Here is an 11641-nt window from a genome sequence, read left to right as displayed (position 1 = left end):
GAAAGACACACATAAGGAAAGCTTGCAAAAGCCCTAGGAAGACCATCACTGAGTAGATCTGTCTCCACCCCCATCTGGGGTGGGGCTGGGGTGGTTTTCAGAAATAGGAGGAGCAATTGCTTACAGATGCAAGCTAGCTCCTCTAAGCTGCTCTTTATTGGTAACAAAGGTGGTATTTTGGCACTAATCAAGTCTAGGACCAGCTCAGCAAAGCTGGCATTCTATATAAGATACCAGAAGCCAAACAAGGGCTCTCACTAGACAGACGGGCTCCAATATCACCACAGCACAAGGTGATGGCTCTTAAAGCTGCAATGCTTGGGAATATTTTCAGGTGGCCCCGAAATTAAAGTTCAGAATCCTTGGAATCCTTAGGTCTATAAACTGCACCTATAACTTTAGCCGAGAAACATGCGTATGTCTGAACAAGGGTGGAGGAATCCTCCAAACATTACCTTACAACAATGATTAGAGCATGTGGTTTAATTTTTAATCAGCTGCATTTTAACAGCACGTAGGCTATCAGCAAAGTCGCATACACATAGAACTGGGTTTGGCCTTTGTTGTCCATGGGGGAAGGAAGTAAATATTTTCTTTTGCTTTCAGGGTTACTCCGCCTCCTCCTTTCTGAGGTAGATTGATGTGGATTATAAAGAAACTTGCCCTCACTTTCTGCAGAAAAGGAGTCTGGTTGATGGGATCTGAAGACTCCTGCGTGAGAGTCAAAACGAGTTTTGAATGGCCTCTGAGTTGGCGGCCAACCTCCTGAAATCATATTGTCTGAAGTCCCTCGGAGTTTCTTTTCTGAGGACAACAACGGCAGTCTATTTATTGGTTTCAGTTGCTATGAAGTGACCGTCCTCAGAAGTGAGGCTGTTGCCCTTAGCTACACATTTCTTTGTGGGCATAATCTTGTAACATACAGTACCAAATCAGCAGCTGGGCAAGGCAGAGACCCTGATGAAATATGAATATAACGATGATGAAATATTTTCCTAGTGTTAGCCTCCTTTTATAAGATAGGTTGTGGTTAATGCAGCTTGGAAACGCCACATGACCTTTTCAAGGCAGAGGATGGACTTTATTTGAATGCTGTCCTCTTCCCTCTCGAGTAGGGATTTAAAAAAAAAAATTAATTCTGAGATGTGTCAGTTAAAATCATGTCCTTTGAATAATCTCTTTCCTGATGGCACCTACCTACCTCATGGGGTTGATGTCTGGAGCGTACTTGAGAGCCAGCAGGCAGGGCTGAGGTAACTAACAGTGGCTGCTGCTTGTTCTCATCCTGGAGAAGGGAAGACTCAGATGCTGGTGCCTGTCTTCAGATAATGAGTATTTTTGTTTCGTACTCTGCCCATCCCTCCTTCCCTCCTATCCTCTCCCATTCCACAGATCAGGTATTTACATTCTGGATAATTGTGGAGTACATTTCTACCTTGAATTTCATTTACTCTCTTTTGTCACCTCAGCTCCTTGATCCCTCCTTTGTTTTGTATCTCATCTTCCATTTTGAGAGGACTCTTCAAGTTTTGGTATTTATTTTCAAAAGAGATCCACTCTTAATTTTTGCAACTTTCCAGTTTGCACCAATAAGATATTGGGGGAGGGGTATCTTCATGTGTCTTCTACCCAGAATCTATTTGCACTCTTTTGTCTCCTTTTCTTAAGGCAGTTCCAAATGCACCCTATGTGTGCTGACGTCTGAAAAGGCTGTAAAATTAAAGCTACGTAATTATGAATACTATGAAAAAGGTTTTGACAACTTTTGGTGGCATTTAATTCAAGTTAAACTCCTCTCATTCAAAATAATAAGCATAATGTTACTTATTATGTAAATGAGGTGGCAAGGCAGATGTTTTTCATCCTGATGCATTCACTAGGGATTAATACATACAAAAACTGAGCAGGAGGGTCCTGTGTTCAACCTGGGAATTTGAATAAGGGTTGAACAACAGGAAGGGTGATTACTCTAGAGCTGCTGTGTTCAATAGGGGAGCCAATAACCACATGAGGTTATTTAAATTTGAATCAATTAAAATGAAATAAAATTAAAAGTTTTTCACATTCGCCATAATTCATATGCTCATTGGCCACATGTGGCTGGTGGCTACTTATTGAAGAGCACAGATATAGAACATTTCTAATATTTCAGAAATGTTCTGCTAGCCAGTGCCACTAATCACAGAGATAGTAAGGCAGCTAGGATGCTCGTGGATTCCTCTTCTCAGAACTTTATCCAGGAGGTTCTCTACAAATGTATAGGAAGGGTGTAGATCCATAAAAAGCCAAATAAAAGGCCAAGAGATAAAAGAGTTGTGATCCGGTTGCTGTTATGCTTCTCAAACTTTAAATGTGCAACCATATCACCTGTAGGTAGGTCTTCAACTGTGGATACTGAGTAAGTTGGGGGTGGAGCCTGAGAGCCATCATTTATATCTGGCCCTCAAGTGCGGCTGCTGCTGGTAATGGGGACCATCCTTGGAGAATCACAGATTTACAGTGATTTCCAATCTTGTCTAAATATCATTACTACTTGGGTAGGTTTAAAAACCACTGATGCCTAGCTCTCACCTCCAAAGATTCGGATCAGATTTGTCTGGAAGCGGGTAGTCTGGGCATGATAGATATAAAATATCTCCAAGTGATCACTCTCCCGGTGATTAAAATGTAAGAATCATTAGTGATGATAAAGCAGCTCTGTTAGGTCTGAGGACCTAAAGCCCTGGCTTCACCTAGAAGTTTGTAAGAAATGCATATTCTCTGGCCTAGATCCTGTCCTGCTGAATCATGACCTGCATTTTCAACAGCTTTCCCCAGGTATACCATATACATTAAAGGTGAGAACTACTGTACTTGATAGCCTTTCAAAGTAACAGTTTATTGCTCTACCTATATGCACTTTAGAGAAATTCTTTCAAGTAACAAGTTCTGTTAGTTCCTAAAAATACTGAGGCATATAGTTTAGTCCATCTTTATGCCAAATTACTAAAGCTTTATTAGTCATTGCACAGACCCAAACTTGGTGGTTTCTGCTTTCATGGTAACAGAATGTATCAATAATCCAGGCAGAGAGGAAACTGTGGACTTTCAATTCTCAGGCAGGTCAAAAATAACCAAAGCTAAAGGAACTAGTTCCACATGTTTGCATAAAATTTATTATTCAAGATAAATTGCTCTTCTCTTTTTAGGTTAATGCCTTTTGATGTGAAAAAATTGTATACTTCTAATCCATTACCAGATATACAACATATTTACATTCCTAATTTACATAACTTCTCATTATGCAGCACTAAGATCCTGCAAGGGAAGGCAAGGAGGGACCTTGACCAAGGCGGAAAAAAAGTTTCTGTGATTGTGTTTTCCTAGTAAGTCTCTCCCAGAATATTTTAGGGGAATAGTGCCAAAGATAATTAAGATGTTGAAAGGCCAACTATGTGATGTATTAGAACAGTGCTTCTCAAACTTGCATGTGGTAGGAATCCCTTGGGGGATCATGTTAAAATGCAGACTGTGATGCAGTAAGTCTGGAATGGGGCCTGAGACTGTGTTTCTAACAATACAGGTGTTGGGATGCTAAAGCGCCATTGACCACATTTTCAGTAGCAAGGGGTTAGATGTTTCTTTCAGGACACCTTTTTGAAAACTCTCTTTTCTATGACTCAAAACATCAAATGGTCTGGTATAAACAATAAGAAGGTTGATTTTGTTTAAAGTGCTGATCTGCTAATTTGAATCATCTAAAAGAGAGACATCAAAAGGTCAAAATTATTCATAGATCCATCATTATCGGGAGGCTAATCGGAAAATGAAGTCATTTAAGGCAAAAGCAAAATAGTAACACAAATACCTCAGATGACTACTAGGGCAAAATTTTCAAAATGTTGCAAGCTGTCTGCATGCTTGAAGTAGCAATTTACATGCATAATTAGGTGCAATCAACAGTTTTGAGATGTAATATATTTTCTGAGCCCATATTTACTTATGACAGATGCAAAAAAGAAAAAAAATCTGTGTCCCCAAAAAATAGAAGGGCAGAGAAAGAAAAATATTTGCATTTAACAGGGGGACTCTTTACAAGCATGTGGCTAAATTTAGAACAAATTTAGTTAAAGCATTGTATCTTTATTTTGATTTAATCTTCATTTAAGACTTGAAAGAAGTTCACAAACACATTTGGAAGTGACAAGCATGTAAGAGTAATAACTTACCAGTCAGCTGTTCGAGCTCATGTTGGACCTGACATATAATTTTTACTTCTACGCTGGGGAAAGAAAATCTGACAGATTCAAAACTTTATTGCATAAAACACCACACTGACTTTTTTTTTTTTTTTTGTCTTCAGAAGGGGTTTCATTCTTCGAAAATACAAAATATCTTTTAGAATAACTTATATAAAAAATATTAAACTGGCAATTTCTTCCGAAATAGAGGTCCTCAGATGAGTGCTCACAGTGCATTTCTATCATCTTATTATTTTCAGCTTAACAGGCAATGATTGTGGAGTGCTCACTATGCACTAATGCACTCTGCTAAGCACTTTACACACATAATGTAATTTACTGTTATAAAAATACGACAAGAATTGATTTATTACAATGTATGTTTCTGGCTGATGTCTTACAACATAAAGGGTCATATGCCATACAGTGAATTGCAGACTAATGCAAGCATATTTTATTTTTTATAAGTTCCCAACTTAGAAAATGAGCTTGAAATCTGGTTTTTAGAAATTCTGAAGAGAAGCATATGAGTAATTCAGTTCCCAAACTTTTTTCTCTGCGAAAGCATGTTCACATTGCAATATCCAGATCGGCTGTCTACACCGATTAAATTAAAGTGGCAATTAATTTCTGTCACATTTACACGCAGAGTCAGAGATTAAGAGATTGCATTGAAGGATAGGACCTAATGATGTGTTCTTGTGTAATTGCATCTACTGAGACAGTGTCTTTATATGGAAAAGTTGTCTTAAGTTAATGCAAAGCAGTCAGGAACAATGCAATTTTCTAGTTTCATTAGGTAAGCGTTATCTGTGATACATTATATGTTATGGAAAAAAGGCCACCCTCTGCTAAGAAATGCATGAATAGTTCATTTATCTGCTGATCCATTTGGGGGCATTATGGAACTCAAAGCCCAGAACAATGGGCTCTATTTAATATTAAACAGGTTCTTAATAACCTGCTATTTCTCTTCATAGCTGCTGAAGGGTCCCTCCTGGACGTACAGAGTTGCAGTTAGCAGTTCCCGCGAAGTTGAAAGCTACTCCCCAGGACCAAGTGGTGATAAATTTAGAAGTCATGCTGATCACCTGACTGTCGGTGAGCCCCGATTTAAGAATTTCCAAGTCTACCCTTGTCACCTTTATCTACCTATATTTGCAGACGCAGCTCGTTGCCCCGCCTGGGGTCACCACCGGAACCTCCTGGAGACCTGCCCTGCGGAGGACGCCCTTCCAGCACAGGAGAGCTCACCACTTGGGAGCGGCGGCGCCCAGTTGGCGCCCACCCCGGGGCACGCTGCAGTCAATGCCTGGCAGCGACTTCTCGCTTCGCCCTCCACCTCCCCCATCGACCCTCTCTGGCCGACCTTTACGCACAACTCCCGCGCGCTGCGAGCCTCGCGTCCTCGCGGTCCACGCGGGGCCCCACCCCTTCCCGGTTCCCGCCCGCGATCGGGCCGGAGGCGAGGGTAGGTCGATTTCCTGCCCGGAGCTGGCCGCCGGCTCCGCAGCTTCTTCACTCCAGTTCTCTAGCGCGGAGCCGGCGGCGGCGGAGCAGACCGAGGAGCGGGAGCCCGGGGACCCACTCACGCACGCTCCGGAGGGCTGACCCCGGAGACACGCTCGGCGCGGGGGGCGGGGCGGGGGGCCGGGCCCGCGCGGAGGTGGGGGGCGCGGGGGCTCAGGGGTGGGCGCACCGGCCCCCAGCCTTCCGCATGCTCCCCCTCCCGCCGGTCCTCCCCGCCACCACCTGGCGCAGGTCGGAAACCCCTCCTTTCCTCGGCTCCTCGGCGCCGGGGCGAGGGCAAAGGTGAGGGGTCGGCGCTTGGTCAGCGGGCGGGGATGGTAGGGCTTCACTCGCACCTGGCAGCCCCTAGTCCTTGTCCGTATCGCCCGGCCGTTCTTCCAGTAACTTTGTTCCGAAGGTTGGAGGGGAGGGGAGACGCCGAGGGGCCCCAGGAGAGGCTGGAAAGCACCGCGAATCTGGAGGCCCGGCTGGAGAGCAAGTCCCCGGGCGGCCCCGGGGCTGGGCGCGCGGCTGGGAGGCGTCGCCGCCGCCACCGCCGCCGCCGCCGCCGCCGGGATGCGCTCTGCTTAGCGGGGCTGCCGGGGGCGCCCGAAGGCCACCGCTCCAAGGACACGCGGCCCCCCGCTCCCCGCGCGCCCCGGCCCAGACGCCGCCAGCGCCCGAGCCGAGCGGGCGAGCGGAGCTGCGGGGAGCGCGGGCGAAGGGCGGCAGGAGGGAGGGCGCGCGGGAGGCGGCCCCTCCTCGGCGAGCCATGCGTGCCACGGGCAGCTGAGGAGCCGCCGGGCGCCGCTGCCAAGTCCCCGCTCCGCTTTTGTCTTGCCCTCCAGTGAATGGGAAGATGGAGATGGATGTTGAGGGAGTTTCTCCGCGCCCGGAGCCCATCCCCCGCTCCCAGGGGGCTGGCGGAGCCTGCCAGGCGCCGCCACAGCCGCCCCAGCCCCAGCCCCAGCCCCAGCCGCAGCCGCAGCAGCAGCCGCTGGCTCAGGATGAAGTGCCCGGCGGTGAGAGTGCAGGAGCGGAGGACAGCGACGATCCCGAGGCGAGACCCAGCAGGGAGAAAGGAGAGAGCAAGGTAGGTCCACAGTGCTGGAGCTGTGACACCTTTCGACCAAAACCGAGGATCTCTAGTAGTGGCTGTCACTTTAACCCCTCCGCTCCCCCACCCCCTCCCCTCGTTTGTGTGGTGGTGGGGGTTGCAGATGTGGGGAAGGCGTGCGGTTGAGGGGAGTCGATGGGAGAGAGTGACTTTCCGAACTGGAAGGCGTGTGCGGGAGTCTGTCCTGGTTTCCGTATTCAGAGGTGTGTGCCGAGAAAAGTCTGGTACATGCGGTGTGATGCCCGGGGTAGAGCACGGCACCTCCGGAGAGCCGTGTGGAGAGACCTTTGCTTGCCCACACAGTATAACCAAGGCTTATTTAGATGATGTAGGTCAAGGGGAAGCGTGCCTTCGGGAGCTGCCAAGTGGCTTCCAAGACTCCTTGGAGGGAGGTGACATCAACCTTAAGATGGCAACAATGGGAGCAAAGTTTGGCTCATTTGCAGAATGGAGAGCGCTGCCGAACCCAGCTCTCAACTCCAGGTTCTCCTCCTCAGCTGGCGCCCTCCTAGCTAGGAGGGCCGGGACCAGGTGCCTGGCAGCAGAGGAGCCCTGGTAATCTTTTGCTGCCCTGCTGTGTCATTGTAGACCAGGGGATAGCTACTTCTTACTGTGGAGAGGGGAGTTCTTCAGGTAATTGGATTCCAGTATAAAATTGCTCAAATGCCATCATTCTCTGGTGCTGATGTTTCTTCTGTTGAGAAAATTGCAAAGTAAAGGGAATGGCATAGAAAATACTTGCCTTGGTAATATCACCAGAGTGTATTTATTACAGCTTGGTCTCTGAGCATAGTCTTCTCCCATTCACGCTTGGAGTTCCGTTTTGTGGAAGCTAGCGTTATTTAGTCGTATCTGTGTAAAGTGTACACATGCGTTTGTCAATACGTTTTGAAACTGACTGCTCATGTTGGGAAAAAAGTTGGTGCAACAAATCAGGATACGCGAACCCAAGGAGGGTCGGTCAATATACTTTCTGACTTTTGAACCCTTAAGGAAATGTGCAGGAAAAATAGCCGCTTTGCCTGGTTAGAGGAGAATTGCTTGTCATGAGTCCTCCTTCTAGGAGATTGCCTTGGTTTCTGTTGGACCTTCTGGAAGGTCCTAGGGGATTAAACAAATATCTGACCCATGTTGGGATCACGTTGAGTGTTGCTGTTCTGTATTTGGAGACGAACTCGCTTAACAAGTTGGTATTTGCAAATGTTCAAAATTGTTTTGCATTTTGAAACTGCGGTAAGGATTGACATTGTTGTTTATCTACCCAAATCAATATTGTAATTTAAATGACAGTCTACCATGGAACTGGAATTTGAACATCCACTAGACGGAACCAGGGTGCCTGACGGATGCATACAAGATTTACATTGTAAAAACTATGATGAATTTTAATATTATAATATCCTCAGCTTTCCGGTTGCTCTTGATTTCATGAATATTTAATTCTGTCATGACTGCATATTTACTATTTTAAATGACTGTGTGTGCTCAGTTTTATGAAATAACGGTTACTGAGTATCATATTACCTAATCGAACTTTAAGTGTCTTTTGCAGAATAGGTGTGGGGAATAATTAAAATATTCAGCCAGTGCTGCCGTTTCCATATTGTTGGTTCATATGCCCTGAGCATGAGAAATTCCTGCCATCAGCAAAAATCTGTGCTTATTTGTTTCCCTTTGATGCACCATGCAGACTGTCTAATGTTCTACCGGTTGTGAGAAATAAGGAAGGCAATGCACTACGAAATTACAGCAGGTGAAGAAAGGCCTGAAAGCGGGTTGATTACATATCGTTAATTAGCATGTTCAGATAATTGAGTATTCCACTGATGTGATTTGCTTTACGTTTGTCTGCAATTTCTTGAGGTGGAAACAAAATATTACTTTTTTCCCTCCAGGTGCTTGCTTTAAAAAATCATGTTGCATCCTTCTCTTAAGCCAGAAATCAGCTGTGTTAACCCTTCGTTTCCTTCTGGTACTCTCCCTATGGCTCTTCTGAGTTTGAGGCCCGTTGCTGTGTTTCAGACTTTAATAACTCTTTTTGTCTTTCATGGGTACGAGGGCAGGTTATAAATTGATCTTTCTTAGCAAATCCTGCTTTCATTAGTGGGAGGCCTTTGGGTGTCTGACCAAATTATTGTACTAAAATATAAATGGAAGACAAAGTGGGATAAAGTGGAGTGTGGTTTTACTAAGTTCTTTGGGGTGAAGTGGGGCTATTTTCATGATAGGATTTAAATACAATAATGTACAAATGTAATGCAATGAACAATTGAATTTCCTTTTCATTCATGAAACTAAAGCAATATGAGTTTTGAGTGCTCTATTATTTATCTTAAATCTTCCTCAGAGCAAAGGTACTATAAATAGGATATCAGTGAATAAAACTCCCCTCCCCACAAAATAAAGTGTCTGGGGAGTAATGGCATTTTTTTTTTTTTTTTTCAGATTCTGCTATGGGGGCCATGATTTATTTTCTCATGAAATTACCCCAGTTGTCTTACTGGAAAAGAAATCAGAGCTCAGTGCCAGGTCAACTTGTCTCCTGAATTGCAGGTGCACGGTTGTACATCCTCAGAAAGTCTCTGAAATGGGAGGAAAGGTTAGAAAACTGGATCAGTCAAAGGATTTTTTACACCAGAGTTTCATGATGTGACTGGCACTTTCTGTTCCTAGAATAACAATGCCTGATTCCTGTCTGTTAAAGCAGATACATGCTACGTGTGCTTTGATTTGGTGAATTGGCGTAGAACCTAAATCAACCATTTATGCCTCCCCTCTCTGCTTTGAGGCAGGTTTATATTAAACCTTTACAAAAACCAGTTACCTCTTCTTGCAATGACATCCAAAGACAAGTTGGTCCCCCTCTTTGGGGGGTATTTCCTCACCCATTATCTCAAGCCCTTCTTCCTTGTATCAGAGAAGAGTTTCTCTAAACTGGACAGAACTCTTTCCTTCTGGTCTTGCAGATGCATGGTTATGTCCTTAAGTAAGAGACCTTCCTGTCCTTGAAAGAGCTCCCCACCCCCCACCCATTTGATCATCCTCAAAACTTTCTTTTATTAGGCCTTAGATATTCCATTTCCTAGGGCTATTCAAGACATTTCTGAAATGTGTTGCTAATGCTGAATAACTCTTGGATAGGTATTTCTGAAACTTTCTTTGGAAAAGTTAAAGTCCTTCTGTTGAGGACTAGGAACTCATCTAGGAACTCACTCCATCTGTGATATCTAGTTACTTATACAAATGTGTGACGACTTCTGATCCCAGATGAGTGATGTAAATGATTCTTTCTGTTCTGCTTTAGCTTCATCTCATTCATGTATTCTCCCCTTTTCTTCCCCTCTCTTTCTCTCTGCCCCCTCAACACACACACACACACACACACACACACACACACACCACACAACCATCTACCATTTACTGTGAAGTACATGTTTATGGCCTGGATGTGAGTTATCATGACCAAGCTCACTTCTTTGCTCAGTTTTCCTTAAAGCCTTGGTTTGCAAAATATGTTCTTGTGGTTTAGAATTAGAGAGACTCTGTGCTGTTCCTACAGTGATATTTCACTGATGGACATGATTATTCTCATTTCAACAGTCATGCTGTCCTAAATTGGCATTCTTATGAAGGTTGCTGTAGGGAATCCCTTACCCAGCCTGTCGGTACATTTTTTTAAAGCCTTTAATTTTGAAATAACTTCAGATTTATAGAAGAGTTTCAAACAAAAGACAGAGAGTTCCCATATACCCTTTACCCAGCTTCCTCTAATGTTAATATCCTTCTTAATTATGCTGCTGTGTATAGTCCAATGAAGAAATTAACTTTGGCACAGTACTATTAGCTCAACTTGTCCAGTCAACATTTGTTGAATGAATTTGCGAACATCTTGATGATTTTCATTTTATCCTTCTAGGGTTTAAGACTTTGTTTATACTTGAGAGATCTTTGAGAGAGTATTTAAGAGCCCAATTTGATTGGGGTTAACTCTTCCCCCCCTTTTTTTCTGGTGAGTAGGAGCAGCTTGCAAAGTACAAAGGTTGAGGTCCCCAGAGCTCTACAACCTGCTACAGTGAGCCCTATGGGAGTTACAACTTTGGCAAAGCTCTTGAGTGCTGTTAACTTATGGCGAGTGATAGTCTTCTTTTTTATTTTATCCTGAAAAACATTCCTGTGCCAGGTAAGAAAGGGTTTGTCAGTACACAGAGGACAGCAAAGTCTCAAGTGGCAAGTAGAGGAGAAAAGGCAATTGATAAAATCAAGACAGTTCACTTTGATGCCTAACCCCTTGGGTGTTTGTTGCTGGCATGAAAAATAATGGAAGCCCTTTCATGTTTGTATTTGTATTAGCCAGGTGAACTCTGATTTCCAGCACAGAAGCAGAAACTTGCCCATATTTGGCACGATGTCATGGTGATGAAGAGTATTGGCTTTCTGATTAAGAGTGAAATCAGAAAGACCTGCATTTGCTCTTGGCTCTGTCTTTCACTGGCTCTTAATCTCAGTAAGATCCTGACCTTTCCACGTCTCAGTATTTTTATCTGTAAAATAGGAATAACAGTTATTATATAGCTTAACAGAGATAAACTGTATATGATTTGTTATTCAGTGCTTCATAGGTACTGACTGCTCAGTAATTGTTAATAATTGTAATCATTATTATTACCTTTGTGATCCAAGGTTCTGAAAAGGAGAAGGAGTTGGGACTCCAAGTTCACCTAGAATTTCTAGTTCCCCAGAGGGTTGTGGGGCTGCAAGTGGTACAGACAATCAAGCCAAGCTGGTACTCATTGAC

General features: G+C 44.3%; 1 protein-coding gene across 1 annotated transcript in view; it reads left to right on the top strand.

Moving 5' to 3' along the window:
- The first annotated feature begins 5316 nt into the window (after positions 1-5316).
- LOC132010476 (uncharacterized) overlaps positions 5317-11641 on the top strand; it is a 556343-nt gene continuing 550018 nt past the window's right edge. Inside the window, exons 1-2 of the mRNA XM_059388320.1 lie at positions 5317-5691; positions 6578-6822. Coding sequence (XP_059244303.1) covers positions 5529-5691; positions 6578-6822 — 408 coding nt within the window. The 5' untranslated portion in view covers positions 5317-5528. The remainder of the gene's footprint in view (positions 5692-6577; positions 6823-11641) is intronic.

This window comes from Mustela nigripes, chromosome 2 (genome assembly GCF_022355385.1).
Source record: "Mustela nigripes isolate SB6536 chromosome 2, MUSNIG.SB6536, whole genome shotgun sequence".
In the NCBI taxonomy this organism is placed as follows: Eukaryota; Metazoa; Chordata; class Mammalia; order Carnivora; family Mustelidae; genus Mustela; species Mustela nigripes.
Note: the sequence above shows the minus strand (reverse complement) of the source record. Positions and strands in the feature narration are given on the sequence as shown.